The sequence below is a fragment of the Echinops telfairi genome, unplaced genomic scaffold, assembly GCF_000313985.2.
Source record: "Echinops telfairi isolate 266 unplaced genomic scaffold, ASM31398v2 ScPeMD7_6273;HRSCAF=7185, whole genome shotgun sequence".
Taxonomy (NCBI): domain Eukaryota; kingdom Metazoa; phylum Chordata; class Mammalia; order Afrosoricida; family Tenrecidae; genus Echinops; species Echinops telfairi.
In genome coordinates, this window is record NW_022110173.1 from 4,544,086 (window position 1) to 4,554,067 (window position 9,982).

The following is a 9,982-nucleotide window of genomic DNA, read 5'->3' on the forward strand; positions in this document are numbered from 1 at the left end:
GGTCTATCAGTCTCGTCTGGAAATGTTGACACCAGCATGTACATAAACCACATTATGATGGTGTTCTAGATTAGCACATCTAGATGGTGTTCTAGATTAACCTACGCTAAACACCAGCTGGTGAGCAGCTGTGAAAGATCAGATGACGAGAGACTATGGGGCCATTAGCAGTTTCCCATGGATTTGATTGACTACCTGATACTTAAAGGAGCCCCGGGGGTGCAGATTCAGCTCTGAATTGCAAAGTGAAAGGTGATTGGTGAAACACTGGCTGATGGGAAGCAAGGCAGGCTGCTGCTGTCCAGAGGCGCCTGGAGCAGCTCCGGCCTGCAGCACCGCATCGGGAGCACCTGCACCTCCACCTCCGCGGCCATGCACTGGCTTTGCTTGTATTTAAAGTGCTTTTGGAAGAAATGATCTCGACCTGGGGGGGGGGGGTGTTTGTCAAACGACCCTTTCACAGGGTCACCCAATTCATAACAGTAGCAAAATTCCAGTTATGAAATAGCAATGAACATTTTATGGTTGGGGGGGGTCACCACCACATAAAGGGTTGCGGCATTAGAAAGGTTGAGAACTACTGCCCTACTGAGACCCTGATTGTATTTACAATTTGATGTGTGTATGTGTATGTGTGTGATTCTAGAATCTTTTTTTAAAAATCCACTCAAACACACAATAGCATTACTGTGAGATTTATTTCCCAATGGTAGCCATTATACTGCACAGCAATGAATCGTCTAGCCTCACCGAGCTGGCTGCTGTGCATCAGCCTTCGGCAGCAGCCCCACCGGCCATGCAGACATCAGACTGGCAGCAGCGCAGATTCCTTTTGGTCTTTGAAGGAACAGAAAGGGTTTTGCCTAACAGGATGTCACAGCACTGTCATCATTCTTGCTCAGTAGCAATGTGTTCACAGCAACGAGCTGCACCTGTGGTCCTAAGGGCAGCGGATGCCATCCAGACCCAGCACCTAACTGCAGTGTTCCCAAAGGGGGCACATGCCTGTAATCAGGAGCCACAATCCTACAGCTTTCTCTTGGCCCTGTTGACCTGGGCACAACCTGAGATTGGCTTTGTCATTAGTTGTATTCCAGTTGTGAGCCCCCAGGGAGACAGGGCAGTCCATCTGCCCCTCCATCTGGAGAAACCCGTCCCTGCCAGAGGCATCAGCGGAGCCATCAGCGACGGGATGCAAGTGGTGAGATTGTGAAGAGGCAGCTCTGCAATCCTTGACCTGAAGTGCTCACGCAAGTGGCTTCTTGCTGAGAGAGCTACTTACCCAGGTTTGGAAACAGTGACTGACAGGGGCCTTTACTTCACCTTCACCACCCTGAATCTACTCCTGTGGCTGGTGACTTCAAAGACAGTCCAGTGGGAAAAAGAAGCCCTATGTATTAAGATCTGATTTTCCCGTCGTTTGGATCCGCCACCTAGCCCTAACCCCTGGTTTCATTTGGTTTTGAACAGGAAGAGGACTGATTGACACCCTGCGAGGCCTCCCTCTGTGAGGGGTGTGAGCATGTCCTTGCTCTTGCCTCACACAGGACACTGCCACCAGAGCAAGCCCCAAGGGTACAGCTTGAACAGGAAAGACGTTCTTTCCCTTCTGCTTTACCCCGTTTTAAAATTTAAACTCTGTGAGCTCTCATACCGCCGAAATGAGGAACAAGGAACGAGGGATTTGGGGAGTGCAAAATGCAATGTTCTTTCAAGTATAACAGCATATCTAAATTGGTCACTACTGAAAATCTGTAAAATAGAAATAAATAGCTGACATCTCTCTTCTCTAAGAACTTTGGCTCAGCGGCCGTGGCGCCATCCCGCAGCAGCAGCAGCTGTCCTGAAGTCACCACAGCCGGTGTGCCCGTCACGCTTCAGACCTGCTCAGTCCACCTCCTACAACAAACAAGGAAGAGCAGCCAGTTAGCCAGTGTCACACTGGAGCCAGGACGCGGACAGTAGGACGTCTAGTGGCTGAAGCTACATCTCGACATGGGCACAGTGACATACATCTCGCGCTTCACGGACTTGCTGTACAAGGTTTGAAGGCTTAGACAGCCCAGTCAAAACCCCTTATCCACAAAGTCTTGATGATCCGGGGGAAACCAGTCTGGAGGCCTGACAGTCTACACACCATAACCTTGTCGACCTTGGTGCAACTCAAATTCTTGGAAAGTCCGACTTCCCGGACCAGGTCAGACGGGATTCCCTGGTACTAGTACCCTGAGGCTCTTCCCAGAGTCCACCGTCATTCCCACCAGCTGGGTGGACGGTGCCACATAACACAGTCACACGATGCCGACGATCAACACTGACTAAGTGACGTGAGAACGGGACAGGCAGGCTCCACTAATGGACAGTGAAAATGTACAATTTGTGTGGAAAACAGTTCAATGGGAACCTTCTTGTGTAAAACTTCCACTAAAAATACTACTTAAAAACACATTTTCCATCTACCATGGCAGCCAACAACTGGTCACATCTACTGAATCACTTAGGGACGCAGAAAGACACCTTCGCAGGTCAGAAGGGTTCTTGTTCCCGCCCCTCGGTGATTGGTAAGGAGCCCTGGTGGAGCAGTGATTAAAGCACGTCACTGCTAATCGAGGGTGGCGTACATGTTGATACTCGAAGCAGCGCTGCTGGCTTTCATCTCGAGGGGCACTGCTGCTGTACCCACCGGTCACAGCCCTCCGTCCAAGAGAGCTGAGTGCCATGCAATGTGCACGTGCGGATGCTGCCCTGGTCGCTGGTTTAAGAATCAATAGAAGGCCATTTATTTTTACATCAGAAATAACCAAGTTTACTTTTTTTTTTAAAGCCCTTTACATAGCGGATTCCAAAATAGTGGCCCCGGGCCATGACCTCAGAGGTAGCAAAGGCCTGTGATGAGAGTCATCTCTCCTGGTTGCTAGAGCCAGCCCACTGCCTGACGTCACAGCCACTAAGCCCGGCTGTCTTCCATTTCAGTAAGATTCTACCATAGTATCAAGCAAGCCTTCATCTCCACAGAGTACACAAAACTGTCAATGAGTTGCCTCACGGCCACCCTACAGGACAGGACAGACCTACCTCTGGTTTCCAGAGCTAAATCTTTGCCCTGAGGAAGGGCTGGTGGTTTTGAACTGCTGACCATTACACCACCTGTAATGGAATAGTAATTCCTTCCTGGAATAGTAACATCTTAAAAAGGAAGCATCTTACACTGTTAAGTTTACCCCTTGGGGAAACAAATCCAAGCCTTTCGTCCTAAGCAGGAGGCAGGCTGCGTCCCCAGCAGCAGGGAGGTGCCTGGTCCCCAACTGGAGAGGAACAGAGATGGGAGGGAGCAGGCAGAAAGCCGAGAGGGCATAAGCAAGACCAGAGCAGAGAGACATCGCTGGTTCTTACGTTTCTGGCCAAGTTCCTCACGTAGGCGAGTAGATCCTGGTTAATAAAGTTCACAGCTGTGCGAAAGACATCACAGAGCAAGGATGGCGTGTGATCGGCCACCTTTTTGGCCAACAGCATGGCCAACATTAGCTTGGTCTTTTCCACTTCCATGTCCCTGGGGAAGGCCTGCATGACCTGGTCCAGGGCAGCTGCCAGGTGACACCTTCTGTCCTGGACAGGGATACAGAAGAAAAGCCACACAGGACCAATTACTAAGATCCTTTGTTGAAAGAGGAGCTGTCCCAGGCCATCCTCTCAACAGCAAGTAGGGCGACGCCTTTCATTTCTTCAGGAAGTAGGGGTGTTGGTGCACAGAGAGTGGGGAAGCATGGAGAGACAACAGCAAGCAGAGTCTGAGCTCACTGCTTGGAGTGGGATGTTCCTTAGCCACACATGCTGAGTTGAGCACCACCACGGGCTCACTATCAGCGAGGGACTGCCAAAACCCCACATCTTGCGCAGGAACGGGGTGGGGGGGCCACCGGTTACACCCCCCTCCCCAGGAGAGGCAGATCATCCACCATTAGACCCACTCAAGCAACACGTTCCCCGGGGAGCGGCCCCGAGGCAGGGCTCAGATTACGGTGGCTGCTGGAGAAAAAGCCTTCTTGGAAGACAGACGGCTTGACTTGGCTGGCCAATGCCTAAATGGTAGTGCATTGCTGGCAGAAGCCGTCTCCTGCGAGCTCCTCTAGCTGCAGGCACTAATCTGAGGGCCTGGGGTATCCCCCTCTCCCCCCAAGTTTCTTCAGGAAGAACAGAGTGCCTTGGACCCGTTCAAGAGCGTCTGGAATCCTGCCAGATGCCAAGCAAATGGACCAGCCCAGTAGTTACTTGCAGAGTGACCACAGAGCCAAGAGTAACTTCTCTCGTCACCCTTGGGTGAGCTCTCTACCGGCATCTCTATCCAGCAGGCCGGGAACGAAAACGACAGTGGGGCTTATTTCGGGACAAGCCCCACGCATTTCACAGACAATCCTGTTGCAGGTCTTTTACCCCTAACCCCCCCGGCTCTGCCTTAAGGTTCAGGGTTGTGAAATGCCACCTCTCACAATCTTCTAAACGTCCCTCCAACTCCACTTACAGGACCTCGTTGGTTCAACGGACAGATAAGACAGTCCTCACCCTTCCCCCTTAACCCAGGGAGGTGTCAGCGAGCTGAAAGGCTTTACTTACTTCCTCTGACAGGTTCGCGTTCCTAAAATGCATCACCAGGTTTTGCACCAGACCTGGCTGGACACTGCTTTCCATCTCATCCCCCATCTGGGCAAGTCGCACGGCGATGTTGTGGATGACTTCGTCCTGGCTGTCGGAATCTGAGCGCCCAGGCAGGGGCAGGAGAGGCACAGTGCACTCAGACAACGGCCGGACCCACTCCTCCCCATCCCCACACGAAAGGCTGCTGCCTGGAGCAGACCCTGCACCTGCCTCCTCGGCTGGGCTGTTGCTCCAAGCCGCTGGGCCACTCCCCGGGGAGAGGACCACCCCCACCCCCACCCCCGGGGTGAGGACGGGTAGCAGCCCCGGAGCAGCTCGAGAAGGGGGCCTCTCCCCACTAGAGTGAGCATCTGCCCGCAGGATCCGAGATGCTGGGAGCATTCGATGTCTGAGGCACAAACCTAGATGCAGCCTCAGGGGCTGCCACTTCTAGACCCCAGGGGCCAACAAGATGCTTTTAGGGCAGGGACGGTTTAGGTCCCACCTCTACTTCCTAGTCTTGGGACTTAAATGTCACTAGGTTGTGGAGACCAGGCCCGGCTCACCCAAGTCTTCCTAAGACGGAGCTATGCTCAGGGTCATCAGGTCACTGCTGACCCAGCAACGCCTATGTTGACGGGCATGGAAAGCCCAATCTCTCTCCCTGTTGGTGGTTTCAAACTGCTGACCACACGGATGGCAGCCACATGTGTAACCACTACACCACCAGGGCGCCTACAAAGGCTCCATCCTCTAACTGGAATTCTCCCTCCCCATCTGCTGCTATGCCTGCCTGAAGGCCTTCACCCTGCAAGGCAGGGCCCGCTCCAGCCTCTCTCTGCCAGGCCATGTCTGACAGTATCCAGTCTAGTAGGAATAGCCCTGACTCCTTGTCCACCTGTCCCTTCCCACTGTCCTGCTTGGCACTTAGGACGACACAAGGAAACTATCTTAACATTCCATTTCCCCCAAACTTTTTGAAGGCCTCTCATAGATAGTCTTATGTTATTTGTGACGGTGTAAGTTTCATAAAGGCCACACATTATAACGTGTTTCGTTCACTGCCAAATATCCAGCACCCAGCACATAACAGGTGCTCAGTAAACAAATGCAGAAAGAAAGAGATGAGATGAACGGGGCCCAGGATCTAACACTCTGCCATTGAGGCGAGTCTGACTCAGACGGACGGCACAATTGCCCTGGTGGGTTCCCGAGGCCGTCGACCTTCAGGGGCGGGGCAAAAAGCCTCATCCTGGAAATGACTCCAAAAATATCAGCTCTGTTAGTTCTCTGTGCTCGCAAACCTCACCCTCACCTCGCCTTTGCCAGTGCATTTGCACCAACCCTCAGCTCCCGTCTCTCCTCCCCACGGGCACTGCCACTGCCTCTCATTTGGCCAATTATAGTTGCCTCCTTAAATACTGTGCTCCAGGTGTCTCACTGACTGCCCCCTGGCCTGGCAATGACCTCACCTTTCTGCCCAGGACCTTCCATCTGCTCCCCTGCCTGAAGACATGGTCTGGCTTCATCTTACACTGTCACTGTTCCTTTCAGATGCGCTAACCAAACCCACCTGCCCCGCTCCCTGCTCCAAGCAACCTCGCCAGGGGCCCTGCGAGTGCCACTCCCTCTGGCCCAAGAGCCATGCTGCCCCAGCCTCTGCTCTGGGGCAAGTGCAGCTGGAAGGTTTTTCTGACTCCCCAGAGAGCGGACGATCACCTGCCAGCCCCCACAGTCCCTAATCTGCCCGGCTTCAGGTTTTAGGTACACCTTGCCCTGGCCTCAGTCACCAGTGCATGGCCGGCCTGCCAGAGCTCAGCTGGGCAAGTTACCTCGTCAATGGCATGTTGGGGTCCATTGCCTCCCAGGCCTTGTGAGGTTCTGAATCGGCACACTAGTCTCTACCACAGGGTGAGCTGACGGAGCAGCCAGCATCACCTTCATGAATGCCGTCTGGGCAAGTCAGGCTCTGCAGACTACAGAGAAGGGGCACTATAGCACACACCTTCCCAAGCTTAGGTGGCCTATGGCCCCTTTTCAGAAAAAAAACAAACCACTCAGGGCTCCCCGACAAAGAAACATGCACGATATAGCCCATGATGCAGGATCAAGTGTAGTTCTCTGTTTTTACAGCAACAACCCCTCCACCACCACCCACCTCCAACTGGTCATTCCAATGGGTAGTATTAAAGCACTGGTGTAGATGGGGTGCGTGGACAGCCTGAGCCACGGCTGCTGGCACAATGGCACTGCAACAGCTCCATAGAGCAAAGCCACCTCTCCCACCCCTCCAGCCTTTTCTAAGTCTTTCTAGAAGGTGCCAGGTACTGGGGGCTGGCAGAAGTCACAAGAAGTCGCTGGCACAGCGTAGCTGGGGGGGCAGAGGGTACTGCTGTCCCGTTCCCACCCACCCCACTTCCAAGCAGGACTGGAGGCCACAGTGCTGGGTTGGCTGTCTTCTGTGCAGCCACCAGGGGGCAGTGCCACCTTTATACCAGGAGAGTGGCCCAGGGTAGATGTGTCCTACCCTTGGGTTAGGGTGCCTGGGTCCCAGAGACCCCCAGAGTCACACTGGACTCTGGGAAGTGACTGGTTCTAAACAGGGTGTGCACGGGAAGCACCTGGTCACTTCCACCCAGGAGGTTGGGAGTCAGGCAGCTGGAATTGGGCCCTGGGCCTGGGTATTGTGGAAAAGTTTTTCCCACAGTTCCAGTGAGAAGCGCCGCTCTAAGGCCAGACCCAAGAGTGGCCACACCTCAACATGCTGCTTCCAGCCTGGGGCAGCCTCTGCCAGTCCAGCACTAACGCCAATTCCCAGCTGCCTTTTCCTACCCCAGATGAGGATTACCGCCAGGGACCCAGAAAGTCTGCAGTTGGAGGCAGTGCTCCCACCAGGGGAACAGCTGGGCCCAAGCTCAAAGCCAGAGGCCTGACTCCAGGGCCCACTCGGCCATGCCTACTAGTCACTGCTTGGTTGGTGGCTCACAATCCTCCTCACTAGTCTAGTAATCTTATTTGAGACAAACACACTGCGTCGGCTGAATCCCAGCCCATGCCCCTGTAGGGCAGCGCAGAACGTCCCACGTGGTCTCCAGGGCTGTAATTCTTTATGGAAGCAGACAGCCTCATCTTTCCCTTGGAGGGTGGCTAGTGGGCTTGAACTGCTGACCTTTAGGCTCCACTAGGGCTTCTCAGTTATTTTATGGGTCAGAAGTCTATGAAAGTAAATCAATATCTGTGGACATATTTGTTTGTCTCACAAATATATACATAGAAAAGAAAGTGTAAGGAGTCATGTTATAAAAAGAAAAAAGAATTGTTACAAAGTAGCCAGGTGGATTTCCATTGGCTGGAAAATCAGCCAGGCATGGTTGAAGTGGACTGGGATGGTGTGAACAGAGCACTTGGGGGGCTGCGCCCAGACCAGACGCATCGGAATCTCAGGAGCTGGGACCCCGGGACCTGGGGCTGGGCTGCTAGCTGCAGGATCAGCCGTTTGAAACATCCAGCAGCTTCTCAGGAGAAAGTTGGGGCTGTCAGCTCCTGCCAAGATTTATAGCCTCGGAACCCAAAGGGGCGGGTGGTTCTACTGGGCCCTAAAGTCACTCACTATGAGTTGTTGTTTTCTTTAGTGTCCTTGCACTGACACGAATGGCACGTGTGAAAGCCCTCAGGTCTACAATCTCCGTAAGGGGTTTCCCGATGGGGCTGTGCCCGAACACCTGTCCTAGTCCCTACTGGCCCTGGGAGCAGAATCGGTAGCACTGGGGGATATTCTAGCAGGCCACACATCTCACAGCCACCCGAGAGTGGTGGCTGGTGAGTTCTACCCCATGAGAGGCAGGCCAAGCACAGGCTACAGCTAAGTGGCCGACAGATCCGGCAGTGGAGACTGAACCCAAAAGCTTCTTCCAGCGCCCAGGACCGCTGATGGTCCTGGGAACAAGGAGGCCCAGATCCCGGGCGCACAGCACCCACCTGCGGCGATTCCTTCCAGGTGGAAGTGGCTGCTCCGGTTGCCGTCTGTCTGCAGGTCCTCGGCCTGCTCCAGGAAGGCCGCTGTGGGCAGCTCCCGGCCCAGCAGCTCCAGCTCATCTCGGAAGTTACAGTGGGCGCAGTGTTTGAGGAAGCTGAACACCAGCAGGTTGGTGATGTGCTCGCTCGGATGTCCTGCGCCATTGCTGCCCTGAGGAAAGGAGAGACGGGCCTGTGGGCTCGGGGACAGCCTGGCCCAAGGCAGTCTCACCGGCCCCAGGGCTCTGAGATGCCCTGTGAAGAAGGGGCCTCATCTCTGGGCACACAGGCCGGGTTCCCCTGGCAGGACATGGCTCCCATACGCAGAGCGTGGCCCCGGAACCCATCGGGCCGATGGGCTGCCTGCCGGGGCAGGGAGACCCACCTGCTGCTTCCGGGAAGACGTATGCGGATGCCGGCATCCGACAACCAAGCCTCCTCCTGTGGCCATGCACCTAGATGCCTTCTTTGTTCACAGCCCCTTTGGGAGGGCCAGGATGGCACCGTGGGGACAAGAGATTTTCAAGAAATGCTGGGAAGGCGCCCTGGTGGCACCGTGGTTAGAGCGCTCAACCGTGACCCCGACGGCCAGCGATTCAAACCACCAGCCACTGCTTAGGATGGGGCCGCTCCCCTCTGTCCCATAGGGCCGCCTTCTAGGAGTCGGAATGGACCCGGCAGAAGTGCCAAGGGAATACAAGACACCTCACTGCCCACTTTAGGGGCTGTACGCCTCTGAGCCCCATCCTGCTGGACAGCTCCAAGGGTGGCCGCCTCACAGGCCCGTCTGGCTCGGCCCCCGGAGCAGCCCTTGTCACAGCCATGCAGTGCCACCTCGTGCTGGGGAGTCAGTTCCCTGACCAGTGAGCACCACTGGCCATCGGATGAGGATGAGCTGCCCTGGCAGGCTAGGGGCACTGGCCCCTGCGACACCTGTCCAGGTGGACCTGACACCCTGGCCTTTAAGAGCTGGTTAGTGAAGTGGTGGAGACTCAGGTACAAGTGATTTTCCACCCTCCAAGTCCTGAATACTTTTCATTAGAAAAATCCCAAAACTGGAGGGCCATTGATAGCAGGCAAATGGTTTTGAACAAAGAAAATGCCCGGCCTCCAAAATGTGTTCTAAAGCAAGGGAATGTCTCTGTAAAAGGCAAACCCTAACCGCTCCTGGCCTGGGGCCGGCGGAACAGGCCTCGTTTCCGCCTCTGGAAGTCTTGAAGTCCTAACTCGGGTACCCAGGACAATGGCCTTAATTGGAAATAATTTTTTTTTAAACATTTTATTAGGGGCTCATATAACTGTTATCGCAATCCATACACACATCAATTGTGTAAAG

General features: G+C 54.4%; 1 protein-coding gene across 2 annotated transcripts in view; it reads right to left on the minus strand.

Moving 5' to 3' along the window:
- Window positions 1-679: 679 nt before the first annotated feature.
- Window positions 680-9,982, minus strand: part of BID (BH3 interacting domain death agonist) — a 40,101-nt gene continuing 30,798 nt past the window's right edge. For both annotated transcript variants that reach the window (XM_045295908.1, XM_045295907.1), the window contains 4 exons: window positions 8,611-8,818; window positions 4,612-4,751; window positions 3,394-3,606; window positions 680-1,899 (listed from right to left, as the gene is read on the minus strand). In XM_045295908.1, the coding sequence (XP_045151843.1) occupies window positions 1,888-1,899; window positions 3,394-3,606; window positions 4,612-4,751; window positions 8,611-8,818 (573 nt within the window). In that variant the 3' untranslated portion in view covers window positions 680-1,887. The remainder of the gene's footprint in view (window positions 1,900-3,393; window positions 3,607-4,611; window positions 4,752-8,610; window positions 8,819-9,982) is intronic.